The sequence below is a fragment of the Gavia stellata genome, chromosome 19 (assembly GCF_030936135.1).
Source record: "Gavia stellata isolate bGavSte3 chromosome 19, bGavSte3.hap2, whole genome shotgun sequence".
NCBI lineage: Eukaryota > Metazoa > Chordata > Aves > Gaviiformes > Gaviidae > Gavia > Gavia stellata.
This window is the reverse complement of record NC_082612.1, coordinates 2281125-2295986: the sequence shown is the minus strand read 5'-3', so window position 1 is coordinate 2295986 and position 14862 is coordinate 2281125. Positions and strand designations below refer to the sequence as shown.

The 14862-nt window shown below is 45.6% G+C and overlaps 1 protein-coding gene across 3 annotated transcripts in view; it reads left to right on the top strand.

Moving 5' to 3' along the window:
• The first annotated feature begins 3583 nt into the window (after nt 1-3583).
• RUFY3 (RUN and FYVE domain containing 3) overlaps nt 3584-14862 on the top strand; it is a 37344-nt gene continuing 26065 nt past the window's right edge. For 2 of the 3 annotated variants that reach the window (XM_059826995.1, XM_059826996.1), the window contains exons 1-2: nt 3584-3603; nt 3960-4147. In XM_059826995.1, the coding sequence (XP_059682978.1) occupies nt 3970-4147 (178 nt within the window). In that variant the 5' untranslated portion in view covers nt 3584-3603; nt 3960-3969. Of the gene's footprint in view, nt 3604-3959; nt 4148-14862 lie in introns of those variants that run through there. The other variant, XM_059826997.1, reaches the window with a different exon arrangement.

Below are 14862 nucleotides of genomic sequence, written 5' to 3'. Positions count from 1 at the left end.
GCCAACTTTGCCGTTTAGCTGTATGGCTGCTTTGCAATCTCTGCACAGTGATCGGGGAAAGTTTTCTTTCTCCTGATGGTTGAAACTCGGCTTGCTGGCGCTGGAGGAAAAACTCTGCCCAAAGGTACCCCCTGGAGTCCGAAAGGTTGTTTGGGAATTTATTTGGGTTTTATTGCTTAGATGATTCCAATTTAATCAGCTTGTGAAACTAAAAATACTTTCCAGTACAGCTGAGCTTTGAAATACCAGTGCCTGACGGAGTGCTTTGCGTTCAGGTGGTTAAGTCTTAAGTTTCCGACACAGCCAATTCCCAATTCTTTTATCTTGAAAACATTTTTGCAAAAACCTGCCTTACTTTGTAAGGTAGCCAAAGCCTCTCTCCACGTTTGCCAAAGTGTGGCTCGTATGAGGGGTTTGTAAGACCAGTCAAGGCTGTCTGACTCGTTTGAGCCAGTGGTTCTTCGTTAATAACCTCCTCATCTTTTATACCTGCGCTAGGTTTTCTTTCGTCTTTTGACTACTCATTGAACCCTGATGGAGCTTCATCCTTTGGCCTTGAGTTGCATGGTACTTTTACCAAAGGCTTTATGAAAATACAAATATTTGATACCTTTCTCGTGTTTCTTTATAAGATGCTGTGTTGCTTTATAACTTTGAGGCATAGGGTGGGCGTAGGGGAAGGTTTGTCTCGTGTTTTCCAGGTGGTGATAAAAGGCTCACAGGTCAGTAAGTCGTAGGATAGTTGCTGTTCGGGGTTTTTGGGTTTGGTTTGGTTTTTTGTTTTCCTTTTCTGAGTAGAGTTTTTATTTTCCCCTAGTACCGTAGCTGATGTATGAACGTTACCCGCTTTTGTTGTGGATTTGCTACTTGACTTAGCTACTTGCCTTAGCCTTGCCCTGAAAGCTGTATTGGGAAGGCAAGTTCTCTATTTTTATTCTGTGGGTGTAAATTCAGCCATGTGCTGGAGCCTGGAGATTACAGCTTCCTTTGGACAGTTGAAGAGTTCTTAGGTCTTCAAATACCCCTATCAAAACTCTGCAAGAAAAAACCAATCAGCTTGGAAAGTAAGTTCTGAACTTGTCGTTGTTTTGTTTTTTTTTTTTTAAATCAAAAACAACCCATGGGCATTTCTAAGCATATGCATACTTTATGTAATTTTTGTTTCTTAGAGGAGTAAAAGGTGCAGTTTTACAGAGGCGAAGTAGCTCAGTTTCTTTTAAGGTGGCAATTGTTCAAAATCTGTTAGGGGTAGGTTGTATCTCAAGCTTTGTTTTGGGCAAAACATACTAATAAACTGGAATTAATGAAACCTGAAACATATTTTTCAAGTACTTTAAATATCCCTAGGGGGTATTTGCAGCAGGAACATTGCATAAAGGAACCTGAAAATACAACTGAACTAGAAGGGGCAGACTGGCTTCTTTTATTTCTTCACGTTAAGAAGAAGCAAGTGACATAAAAGAAAACCAGTTGAACAGTTACTTGGATTTTTTTTTAACAAACCTCCACTGTGATGCTGGCATGGGGATCGCTTGCCAGCGCTGAATTCAGTTGAAGACCCTTGTCATGAAATGGGAGCTGCTGGGTTACACCTAACGCTGTTTGTATTTCTAATTGTTTCAAATCCAAAAAATGAAGCTGTCTGATAATGAGATATGTTGGCTAAGAGCTTGCACCATGGCTTATGGTACTTGGTTGGTTTGTTCAAGGAACGTGTGGACGAGGCATTGCAGGACAGGGTTTAGTGGGCATGTTAGTTGATGGTTGGACTTGATGATCTTACAGGTCTTTTCCAACCTTAGTGATTCTGTGAAAGGGTTTGTTTTGATTATTTGCTGTTTGTTTAGACCCTTTCAAAAGGTTAGCAAGGGTGAATTGGGCAGCTCTTCTCCCGCAGCTGTTTGTGTAGGGCAACTTTCACTCCTTTGAAGAGTGGCGCAACGTGAACGCGAAAGCTAGAGGTTGTCGTCGCTGAAAGGATGCGTAAATATCATATGAGTTAAAACGCTGTCAGCGCGGTTTATGAACCGCATTCTTTCTGAGGGAGAAGGAACAATAGTTACTGTTGTCGCTTGTGCAATAATTCTCCTGTGCATGGCTGTGATAATACGCTGCGTGGCTCTTGGTTTGTTTTAGTCTAATGGGGGGGAAGAGTTGCCGAGTCAAAATGTTGCACGCCAAGCAGGAAGTTTTTGCTGAAAGCAACTGCTTCCTCCTGCCTGTTACAAATAACAGCTCTTAACCCTTTTATTCCAGTTTTATGAGGTTTTTATGTAACGGGTGCTTTTTTTCCCAAAAACTGTACGCATTGGCATGCTGAGTTCTGTATCAAGTGATGAGTTTTTGTCTTTCACATCCCCAAGAAATAGAGGCGCATCCTTTTGAGTATTTCTTTAGGGAAGAAAAAGTATGGAGAGTAATTAAGGTCCATGCATTAATCATTCACAAGTTGCTGTTGATACACTTTTTTTGGTGAACAGCCAGCCTTCTCCGAATTTACATGGTGGGGGGCTAGGCATCCATTTCAGATGGATGCTATGCATCCGCTCTCCACAAATATACTGGAGCCACACAGGAATAACGTAAGAGAAGGTAATGTATTGTTGCCTGATACCGTGGTTGAAGTGGTGATACCGTGTGCCATGACCTGGTTAATCAGTGACCTCGGGAATAAGAAGGGTGTCTGTTGACCTGGGACCTCTTGTCCCTTGGAGGTGGGGCTGGGTGGGTTGGGGACGCGGAGGAGATTCAGCCGGCCGGGAAGGGACAGGGCAACGCAGTGCTCTCGTCTTGTTCTTGAGAGATTGAAAGCTTGTTTCTCTGCCTTCTGAGAGGTAATACTTCTTCATCAGCCTCACCTGAGCAGTGCCAATTTTCAGGTGAGGCTTTTAAAGTGTAAGATTCAGTCAGGCAGCGATATATGTTTGAGGTGGTGTCCCTCATTGTTCTTCCACGTGCACGTGTGCTCTGAAAATAGCTTCATCCTCGATCGCTGAAGTGCTTAGAGCCAGATCTTTTTTTTCCTCACCATTTCCCTGAGAGGATAAATCCATCCTAACGGTTTTTTGTACGTGGGAAATCTTAGCTCAAAGGTACCCTTCGAGAAGGTTGCACGGCGAATAAAATGTAAACTGCGACTTGCACACCTGCTGTGAAAACAAAGGTCCTCATTTAATTCACGTAGCGACATCCAGGCACGCGAAGGGAATACAAATGCGCCTTTGTATTCCTCGCGCTGCTTTGTAGTACGGGGGCGACGGACGAGGAATCTGCATGGTGTGTTATGCCTGCTCACAAATTGACTAGCGTAGCCTGATGAGGAGGTGCTGCGGGTGACGGGAGCCTAATTGCCATCCCTGCATCAGCAGCCTCTAGGAAGCATCCTGGGAATTGCTTGCCCGACGCCGGGAGCAGCCGATCACATGAGCCTGAATTTTCAGTTCAGTTCATTAGTCAGCCATTTTGGTCACCACCCTGCTTACTGCGCACAGCCAATCCCGGCCGCACGCGCTGCCCTGCCTCGCCGGGGAAGAAAGGGACCAGCAGTTGGATTTCTGCAACCCTGGATAGCTGTCTCTGCGCTCTTCCTTTGCTTTTGCTTGGGTAATCATCAGAGGAAGCCATTCTTTCTCCTCCTTCTGCTTTTTTTTTAAATATATATATTTTTTCCCTTTTTTTCCCCCTTACCTCCTGTCTTTGATGCAGAAGCCAGCTTTTCTGTGGTCGCTTAGGATCAATAGCCTCTAGCGCAGCTGAAGACAACGGTTGGTGTAAAGGAGGGAGGAAGAGACGAGCGTAAAGGAGCAGCGGTTTTACCTTGCTTTATATACGAAAAGGCCAGAGCAGCCTATGCGATCCTGAGCATATCTGCCCTTTAATAGCAAGGTATTTCTTATTTTCTTCTTCAGAAAGCTCTTCTTTTCAGTTCTTATTTTTTCTCCCCGCTGTTGTTGTACCAGCTGAGTCATCATGTCTGCTCTGACGCCTCAAAGCGACATGCCAACCCCCACCACAGACAAGATCACTCAGGCTGCCATGGAGACCATCTATCTTTGCAAATTCCGAGTGTCGATGGATGGAGAATGGCTCTGCTTGCGGGAGCTGGACGACATCTCGCTGACACCCGACCCAGAGCCTACCCACGAAGGTACGGTCCGGCTCCCCGCCTCGGGATCCCTGCGGCCGTCGCATTGTTTCAACCGCTGCACGAGTTGGGGGGGGGGGTGTCTCCGGGATGAGGTGCTCTTGTCCTGCCTGGAGAACCTGGACACTGTTTGACATGTTAGAAAGCCAAATTGGTGCTTCAGATCGCCCTTAGAATTTGTTGCGTCGTTTGTAATCCACCCCTTGGAAACGGATTTGGGCTTAATTGTAGCTGTTTTTTAAAACGTATCTGGAAAGATCAGGTTTGTGTGTCTCAGGAAGGAAGATGGCAATGATGTGTGCTCTGTGACACATTTCATCATGATTTTAATCTGAAAGCAGGGCTTAGAGCTCTATTAGTCAGCTGTCAGCTTTTACAAATGGGGCATACTGGCAAAACGCAGACTTGTGCCTGCCGACGGTCAGCGGGTAGTTTTTGGAAAGCCCCAAGAGATGAGGCAGTTACGCCTATTGTCAGGTGATAATACCATCACGAGTCTTCCAGCTCCCTTCTGGTGTTTGCAATGGCTTGGAAGCCTGAGCAGTGGAGGCATAACACTTCTTGCTTTCTTCTTGAAAAAGGACTTGTGATCTGGGTTGACGGTGAAAGCAGTTTATTACCAGGTCATCTAAAACGAGGATTGAAAGCTTGCTGAGTACTGAAAGCGCAAGACGACACCCACACATTGCTCTACCAGTAGAAAAGTGGGGAAGGAGGAGATCAGATGAATTTCTGCAGGAGTTTTGCACGGTGGCCAGTGCTCCCGTGGTCGCCAACGTTGCCGGGTTCCGAGCGCCCTTTGGATGCCGAGCATCTTTCGGTCTTACAGCGAGGGGGCTCCGTCTTTTCGCGCTCGACCCTTTTCCAGTAACCACTGAAGTGCAATTCCACCGAGTCGTCTCGTTTGACCCGTTTGATGCTGGCTTGTCAAGTCAGTAATGTCTAACTCTGTTGTTGTTTTGCTGGACGAGGCAACTTAAATTGCGGTGAGGATTTGAGCTTTAAAATGAATTCCCAGGTGATAATTTAATTTCCATTTGACAGCTGCTCTCAGCGGTAGCAGCCTTTGGGTTTGGATTTGCTTGCCAAATACTTAGTCACACAGTGGGATACTAGACAGAGGTTTCAAAAGCAGAGACGAAGGCTCCCTCGGAAGCATGTCCCAGGGTTTCCGAGCGGTGCTGCAGGCTCAGGAAAGCAGAACCAGAGCAGTGAGTACAGGGTGAGCCAAGGGTGCAGTAATTCAGCTGTCTTCCAGTTCCCCTGGTCTTGTTTGTGGCACAGGCTTGTTCAGGCCCTGCTCGGTCTTGCTCGTACGTTTTTGGACTTCAGTGTTTTGGGTTTTTTAACAGTAGGTTCCAGTGTAGGTAGACTGATTTTTATATATTCTCTCTCCCTCATAAATAGTAACTACTCTTTTGACTTGTCATGTAGTTAGTAAATGACCTTCCAAGCAATCTCGGGCTCTTCTCATAGCATAGCCTGGCAAACCTTTCAGTCGGACCACGAGTCAGTTCTTCAGATCCTTATTTTTGTATGTGTCCTCTCTCTGTTCGCCTTCTTACTCTGAGCAAACTCCTGGGGAAGGTGGGCTCGGATGAATGCAGTGCCTGTAATGGAGCTTTTCTGGGTTGCCTTTCTCAAATATGCTGAATATGTGTCCTTACAGTGTTCAAACTGCACTCGTGAATGCCTGGGTAAACAATTCAGACATGGATACTAGACTAACCCTTCCCCAAGACTGGAAGAAGAACTGTTTTTCAAGCTGTAATTACAGTCACTTTCTTGCAAGTGTCAGAAAGGGTTAGAAAATGCTATTTGCTCATTTCGTTGCCATATTATTTAATTTGTATGTCAAAAATGAATTTAAAAAACAAGAGCTGTATCATACTGACCTTTATGGAGATGTTCATACATTCATAAATTAAGGTTGTTTGTCGGGAGGCAGGAAGACTGGGGTTTTGGGGGGTTGTTTTTTGGACCCAAGTCATATTTTTAGCAGAGATAGAAGGTCAGGAAAAAGTGTTCATAATAGAAAAGCTGACACAGCTTTAGCCCTGGTGTTCCAACCGGCGCTACTGCATCAGCACTGCCGCTGCGCCTCGCTGTGCGCGCGGGTCGAGGGGACAGGGTGACGGGGCTTGCGGGCACCAAACGCGTGCCTGGAGGGAAAGGCAGGAGACCGAGGAGCTGAGGCTGGCGTGTCTTGAAGTATCTCCATAAAACTGGTGTAGAAACACACGGATTATGAAGAAGAAGAAGAACAAAAAAGAAGGCTCTGGAGTTCTGGCAAAGGCGTCACAAAAGGTTGCATTTTTTTTCCTTGCAAATGAAGACACGTAAAAAATAACATATTGCAGTAGCAAATCCAACAGCTTGCTGAAATCAGGATTTGAAGCCTCCAGGTGCTGCCCCTCGACTCTGGCTGCTTTCAGAGAGTTTTTTGGCTCCAGCCTCTCTTCACTCTGGGATCTGCTGTGCCCCCAGCCCACAAGAGCCATCCTGCCTTCCTCCTCCTCACCGTGCAGCCGTCGTGCTGAGGATGAACAGACAGTGTGCTCCTAGCCTTGCGTCGTAGGTGTCTGCACCCATCCTGCTCTGGTTTGATATCCCTCACCGGAACGCTGTGTTTTAATTCCAGTGAGAGAGAGGCATCGGAAAAAGTTTTAATGGTGCCGGATCTTGGAGTAGGGATGTTAGGGGGATCTAGAGGCAGACGGCTGTGCTGGCTGGTTGTGCTCCCCAAGCAGAGGGGCAGAACTGCAGCTGGTGCTTCGTACTTCTGAGGCCGGAGCTGCTGTCAGCCCCTTCCTCGGGAGCCTTTGTCGTAGCCTTCTCTGGAATAATCCCACTTGAGGCCAAGTTTGGGCTAGGAGCTGGAGGGACAGCGAGGGAGCTCGTAATGTAAGGGCATCGTGGCAATCACAGTCTTGGTCATTGACGTTTAAAACCAGTAGGCATCCTCCTGTTGCGGTGATGTTTTCTAGTAAAACCGAGCCCAATTCTGCTGCTTCTTAAGCCAAAGGCAGTATGCTTTGGCACGCGGATTCTAATCTGAGATGACACAGTGTCAAGTTGGAGTAATTCCATTCCTGCCACAGAGTTGGAGTTGCTGAGTGTAACTCTGAGCAAAACTTAATTCGATTTAAGAGTAGTGTGTAGCAAAAGGGTAGATGCATTAGTATAGTTACTGAGTTTCTTGCAACTAGATATAATCAATACGGCAGGTAACACGGATGCTCAATTTCACAATAAAAGCATTTAAGTTTCTTTTTCAACTGTTCGGAAGAATTCTGTGTGTATGACAATAAGCTGATTTTGCTATATAGTGTAAATCTGCTTGGCTTAGAAAATGAGATTTATTTTTTTTTAAACAATGGTCCTTAATTAGGTAATCAGAGCTTTACCGTGCTCTGCAAGCATCACAAAATGAAATGTGACACTAGCGGCTATTAAGCTCTTGTTTGTTTGCAATATGTATAATGATCACTGAGGCATCTTTAGGGACTGAGGTGTGAAAAACATCTTGATTGTATTTCTGTTGTACGTTCAAGAGTGCATGTGTATATGGGGTTGAACACTGATCTCGGCTTTTGGGAGAAGTTCTGAAATGCAAAATGGCTTTGCACAGTTTTACTGGATGTTAAATTTCTACGTTGAACAATCAGTCGTCTTTATGAGGAGCTTCATGTTAGAGCAATGGAAATGTTAATCCTCAGGGCATCAGCTTGTAATTGAGAACAGGAGGAGTATGCGTGCTAACTGTATGATATGAATGTACTTGCAACTGTCAAGAATTACAATATCCCTTATTTTATTTTTTAAATCCTGTTCCATTTGCACTAAAATGGGGAATTAGAGTGGTACGTTTATAACATGGAAAGATGAAATTATCTCTTCCAGCGTATAATTTTTGGTAGCTAAGGTCAGAATTTTTTTTTTCTTCTTTTTAACCAGTAATTTAGAAGTTTTAGTTTCAGACGTGTGTTTGTGTAGAATGTCCTGAGTAAAAGTTGTACAGCTCTTCAGAAAAAGCAAATGCTCTTCTCAACGCTCGAATACCTCTTGCCCATTAATCTGTTGCACTGTTTATTGGATCATCCTTCAGATTCTACCTTTTCTCTCCATCTTCCCTTCAAGTATTTTTCCGTGTTTCTTTGCACGCTTCAAAACGGTTTAAGGAAGCAGCGTGACCTTAGTAGTTATATTTCTGTTTTGCAAATTGGCAGCCGCCTTCGCACTTCAGTTTGCATGGAGGGGGCGAGAATCTCCTTATTTTTGGTGTGGGAGCTACAGAGCCATTCAGCTGTGAGGGAACCGTGTGACACGAGGGCTCCTCTGCCGTACCGGGCTGTGCTACCGGGGGAACTGCGCTCCTGCTGTAAAGCCGCATCGGTCTGCAGAGGACAAAGCACACCTTGGAAGAGAGCCTGGTAACTGTTACTGTGGTTTGGGTTTTGTCTAGTAGTGTGGAAGAGGGAAAGTAAACTGTTGGTGGGAGAGGTGAAATGGCCCCTTGGCTTGTGCCTTTCCCATTAAAAGCAAATCTGCTGGAAACACTGTCCTGAGAGTAGCAGGGACCTTTGGCGCGTTGACGGAAACTGCGTGAGGTTACTCTCTTGTTAGAAAAGTGCCCCTTAAAGCACGCGTGGTGGCAGAAACCCCTGAACAGGTGAAAAGTTTGAAGGAGACCAGATGTAGTAGAACAAATGTGAAGTCAATAATATGCAAGATAAATGAATTATGGCGTGTTAATGGTCCTAAATATTTTGAATAGCAGTTAGGTCACCTAGTCCAGACAGCACGTGCTGAAAAGTAACATGATAATGACGGTCATCGCCCCAGGGACGGAGAAGACGTATTTACACTGAATCCCATCGCCAGCCGGGAAGAAAGGGAAAGGATGGAGCGAAGATGGACACTTGGCCCTGAACCAAAGGGGAGAGAAGATGAAGTTTTAAGAAGCTCCTCAGGACGGTGCAGTGTGCCAGCCCTCCGGCTGACTTGAAGCAATTCAGAGAAGGAGAGGTAGCGAGTGCCCTGTGAGGCTAGGGTGAGACCTACGTCAGGGCTACTCTAATTTTGGTTTATGTGTTTAAATTTTAAACTTTGGTAAATATTTTCAATGCTGTAGTTAAGAAATTACAATCGAGAGTTGTTTCCTTTGCTCTTTTAAGCTTGTTCAGTCTAAATGAAGTCAGATCCGGGAACTGTGGGGCAGGTTTATTTCCCTCAGAGATAACAGATCGAAAGTGTTGTAGAGAAACCTCTTGGGTGTCAACCGAGGTGGGAAGTGAAAGATGGGGGGGGGGGGGGGGGGGAAGAACCACTAGAGTTTGGTTTTTCTTTCCTTTGTGCAAACTATCAAGTGCCAAAATGAAACGAGAAATTTCCCGTAGCAGTTACTCATATTACTCATATATTTCCTTCTGGAAAGAGGCTGCTTGTGGAGAAACATTCCATGCAACTCCAGGCAGTTGCAACATAGAGAAATGCCTGACAGTAATCACGTGGAGACAGCAGTGAAACTTAGGGTGGGGTTACACCATTAATGTACGTGATGTACATTGGCTATTTACTTGTCCCTTAGGTGTAATGGAGAGTGGGCTTGGAATTCCCGACTCCCCTGTACATTTTTTTTTCTTCCTCTTTATCTCCTCCCAGTTTGCTGCAGATTTGTGACTTTGCTATTTCTGTTAGCGCAGTGCAAGCCTTAACTCACGTCCAAATGTTCGGGACGTAGGAAAAATGGTCATGTCACTCTGTGACCCTGATGTTGCCAAATGAGGACTAGCATGTGTTAACACAGGAGCGATGACAGTGGCCTTTAAAATAAAAATACATTCTGTAACAGTTTTTCATTAAAAATATTGTGGTCAATGGTCACAATTTACAATGAAAGCACAAGCTAGCGGTGCTGTAATGCGAGGTAAAGCAGTTCTGGGCAGTTGGATGCTGGATAATGATGCATTAACTGAGAGAGCAAAGAATCCCAGAATCACTAAGGCTGGAAAAGACCTGTAAGATCATCAAGTCCAACCACCAACCCAACCCCACCATGCCCACTAAACCATGTCCCACAGTGCCACGTCCCCATGTACCTTGAACACCTTCAGTGATGGTGACTCCACCACCTCCCTGGGCAGCCTCTTCCAGTGCTTCACCGCTCTCTCAGGAAAGACATTTTTCCTAATATCCAGCCTGAACCTCCCCTGGCGCAACTTGAGGCCATTTCCTCTTGTCCTGTCACTCATCACTTGGGAGAAGAGACCAACACCCCCCTCCCCACAACCCCCTTTCAGGCAGTTGTAGAGAGCGATGAGGTCTCCCCTCAGCCCCCTCTTCTCCAGACTGAACACCCCCAGCTCCCTCAGCCGCTCCTCAGAAGCAGGTCGGTGTGGGATAGCAGTGCAGGGACTGAGTCGATGTGCGTGGTGTGGTCAGAGGAAATAGATAAAGTTAACTATTATCTGCAGGGAGCAGATAGTGGCAAGGTCAGTAGCATCAGCGAAGTACAGCCGTAGGCGACAGAGGAGAGCAGGGCTCCCCAAGGCAGCAGCAGACCCCAAGTGCTCCGTGTTCTCCTGCTCTGGAAGTACAACCGGGACCTGCGGGCGGGCACATGTTGGTGCAGCAGTACTTGCAGGGGAGAATGTCTGTGTGTGTGAAGCATTTTTAGTATCTGTTCTTCACCCTTCCTCTTTTGAAAACAGCTTTTCCAGACAGAAGTTGCAGGGTGTAATGAATGGACTTATTTTTTCATATTTATGCAAGGCTCTGTCTATATACATACAAATTTAGAGGTGGGATTTTTCATGTAGTGGGTTTTTAAAAATGTTTTTTCTTAAGCTACTTAGTAAGTTCCAAATAGATCGTTCCTGGCGTTCTAGGTTGCGTCTGGTCGCTTCCTTGATTTTTGGATTGCGAGGTGTAGGTCTCTTCGCTGGTCCCTTTTCTTTTGTCAACGCTTCGTGATTCACCTGATTTGCAAATCTATTCTGAAAAAATTCGTTACGTACCTCCAATAATATTAACAGCATCTACTTAATTTTCTTTCTTGACCACTTTAATTGCTTCTTATTAAATGTATTATTTATCATTCCTAAGGCAACAAATACGAGGTAATACCATTTAAATAAATCTAATACTGTGACTATAGGTTTCCATTTCATGATAAAAGTAGTATTTGTCCATACAATGAAGGAGAATGTGCTAGTCTTAATGAAAAAAGAAAAGGCGTGAATGAATTAGTCATGCATATTCAGTATTTCTCAGTAAGCTCTTCCAACTTTCCCTTATGTTGTGGGTCGCTTTGGCCCAGAAAAGAACAGCAAGTGGTTAGAGCAGCAGGCTGAAAGTTAAAATCAGACAAATAATCCTGTAATTAACCTTCTGAAGAGCACACGTATCATCATTTCTTCCATTAGTATCCCTCTCTAGAACACGGACGGTACTTTTTAGGGCATAATGAGGCATAACTGACAGGGAAACTATCAGTTGCGGTTATACTGACGGTCACTGTAGGATTTCTCGTACGGTTGAACTTGAAAGTGCCTTTGAGTGAATGTGAGAAGTGCTGCCGAACCGCCTGGCACTCTGACTCAGGCCTGGTAATGAGGCACGGAGGAACGGGCTTTTCCTTCCTTTCTGGAGGAAAAAGAAAGAGTTCTCTTGGAGAAGCTGGTGGCTTGTGGCTTAGACAAGTGTACCCTTCGCTGGGTAAAAAACTGGCTGGACGGCCGAGCCCAGAGAGTCGTGGTGAGTGGAGTGAAATCCAGCCGGTCACAAGCGGAGTCCCCCAGGGCTCAGTTTTGGGGCCGGTCTTGTTTAATATATTTATTGATCATCTGGATGAGGGGATCGAGTGCTCCCTCAGCAAGTTTGCAGCCGACACCAAGTTGGGTGGGAGTGTTGATCTGCTTGAGGGTAGGAAGGCTCTGCAGAGGGATCTGGACAGGCTGGATCGATGGGCCGAGGCCAATTGTGTGAGGTTCAACAAGGCCAAGTGCCAGGTCCTGCACTTGGGTCACAACAACCCCATGCAACGCTCCAGGCTTGGGGACGAGTGGCTGGAAAGCTGCCCGGCGGAAAAGGACCTGGGGGTGTTGGTCGACAGCCGGCTGAAGATGAGCCAGCAGTGTGCCCAGGTGGCCAAGAAGGCCAACGGCATCCTGGCTTGTATCAGAAATGGTGTGGCCAGCAGGAGCAGGGAGGGGATCGTGCCCCTGTACTCGGCGCTGGTGAGGCCGCACCTCGAATGCTGTGTTCAGTGTTGGGCCCCTCACTGCAAGAAGGACATTGAGGTGCTGGAGCGTGTCCAGAGAAGGGCGACGGAGCTGGTGAGGGGTCTGGAGCACAAGTGTGATGAGGAGTGGTTGAGGGAGCTGGGGGTGTTCAGTCTGGAGAAGAGGGGGCTGAGGGGAGACCTCATCGCTCTCTACAACTGCCTGAAAGGGGGTTGTGGGGAGGGGGGTGTTGGTCTCTTCTCCCAAGTGACAAGTGACAGGACAAGAGGAAATGGCCTCAAGTTGTGCCAGGGGAGGTTCAGGCTGGATATTAGGAAAAATTTCTATACTGAGAGAGTGGTGAAGCACTGGAAGAGGCTGCCCAGGGAGGTGGTGGAGTCACCATCACTGGAGGTGTTCAAGGAACGTGTGGACGTGGCACTGTGGGACATGGTTTAGTGGTCATGGTGGGGTTGGGTTGGTGTTTGGATTTGATGATCTTAGAGGTCTTTTCCAACCGTAGTGATTCTGTGAGTGGTTTGAATATTGGGGCTTATATAAAAGAAAGATGTTGATTAAAAAGGGGCATCAGGAAACAGCCACCCTTGTTGCTTAGCGTTTTTGTTTGCAGTGTGGTTTGGTTTGATTCGGTTCACTTGATCATCATCCAGATTCCTGCGTTTGTCGTTCAGTCTAACTAACTTGTCAGCACTTTTGTAGATCTTATTTTAAATGTGCCGGTTGTTTTTTCTTCTTTCCTCAGAACTTTTTTCACCAGGCAGGAGCAGAGGAGATTTAACAGACATGCATTGACTGGATGCAGTCAAGTTGTCTTCCCTGGTATTGGTGTTTGGCTGCTGCTGTGTTTAGTATATCTCTCGACTGCTGTTGTGGGCAAGCTTAAAAAATAACCCCTTTCCTTAGCGGTAAACAGAACATGGGGACCCTGGTTTTGTCACGGTTTGGTTTGTTTATAACTGTTTGACAGAATTAATGTTTTCTGTAAGCATCCGTACAAAAACCAGCAGATTTGGGTCAAGCCAAAGCAACATAACTGACATGTCACTGTTGCTGCGTACTTTCTGTATTGGGCTGAGTTTTCACTTCCCAAAATCAGTGTTGGCTTTTTTTGGTTATTTTACTGACTTCTCAGCTTCTCCTTATGTGTTTGTTAAGAACTTACGTACTTTAAAAACAAAGATCCTGACCTATTCAGTCTGTCTTTGGAGGAACTTGGTTCTCGTATCGTGCTTGGAAACTATAAAAAGGATGTGTGGATTCATTGCTTTCTTTTGAGTGTCTGTCTTTATGCCATGAAAAACGCTATGAAAAAATGCCATAGCTGTATAAGGAGTTTGGTGCATTCCATCCTCCTAGTTGCACTCACAAGGTATTTACTAATAAAAGTAAAGGTGATGCGGACAGAAGATGGATGGCCTGGGAAGCTGCATGTGTTGGGGAACTTGCAGTTCTGTTGCTAAGCTTACTGCAAATTGTGGGAGTCTACTTGTAGATGGCATCCCGGTATAGGCTAAGACGCGGTGTTTGAGGTGATAATGTTCATTGCACGCTATTTCTTCATGGATGCGTTCTGTATTGACAGTTTGAAGGGAATATGTAGGGTTTTGTGCAGCTCCTGACTACGGGAACTTCTCAGCATTTATTAAAGGGCACATGTTCGGTGCTTGTTTAGGTTTATTCAAAATGTCACAGGGATACTTCTGCTGTATATTTGGGAACTTCTGCTGGTTTCTGCTCAAGAGACACCTGTTGAAAAACCCCACAGCGTGAATCGGATGCCGTTTTTCTCCCCGTCCTGCCCACAGTGTGAGAAGCCACAGTCTTGACTTCCCCTTCATGTACTCAGCTTTTGCATGTAGCGTGTTTTCTCGGCACTGTATAGCAGTCTGACAACTCACCGCTTAGCAGTGTTGCCTTTGGACTTGAACTTATTCACAACCGTGTTGGGGGCAGGAGGTGTAGCAGCGTTGTATTGCAGCACACAGCCGGATGGGAGTTGGAGAGGTACGGTGACAGTTTGGAATATTTGTAAAGGTGTCTACTCCCAACCCTATTTTATGCTAATAACTTCAATCTTAAAAAAAAAAAATTAAAATAATAAAGCACTGTCTCTGTTTAGTAGCAGCATGAAATAGTTTTTATGCTGGTACATTCTCCCAGGGTTTATTTTTAAAAGCTTTTATTTGCATGGGAAAGTGTATCTGCTGGCAATATCCCTTATTCCTGCACGAGTTGTTCCAAATTTCAGTGTAACTGTTAGGTATTGCCTAGGTCCGTGAGAAATACTAAACCGAAAATGAAGATATGAGCGAATTCAGGAGGATAGAGTTAGGAGGGAAAGTTTTTCTTTGTGTTCTTACTGTGTGTAATCATTCCCTATTCATTAGTCACCACCTCTTTTTAAGCGTTCTTATTAGCAGGAACACGGTCATAACACAGAGAAGCTGCTTCGTCATACGCACTAGTCTCTCT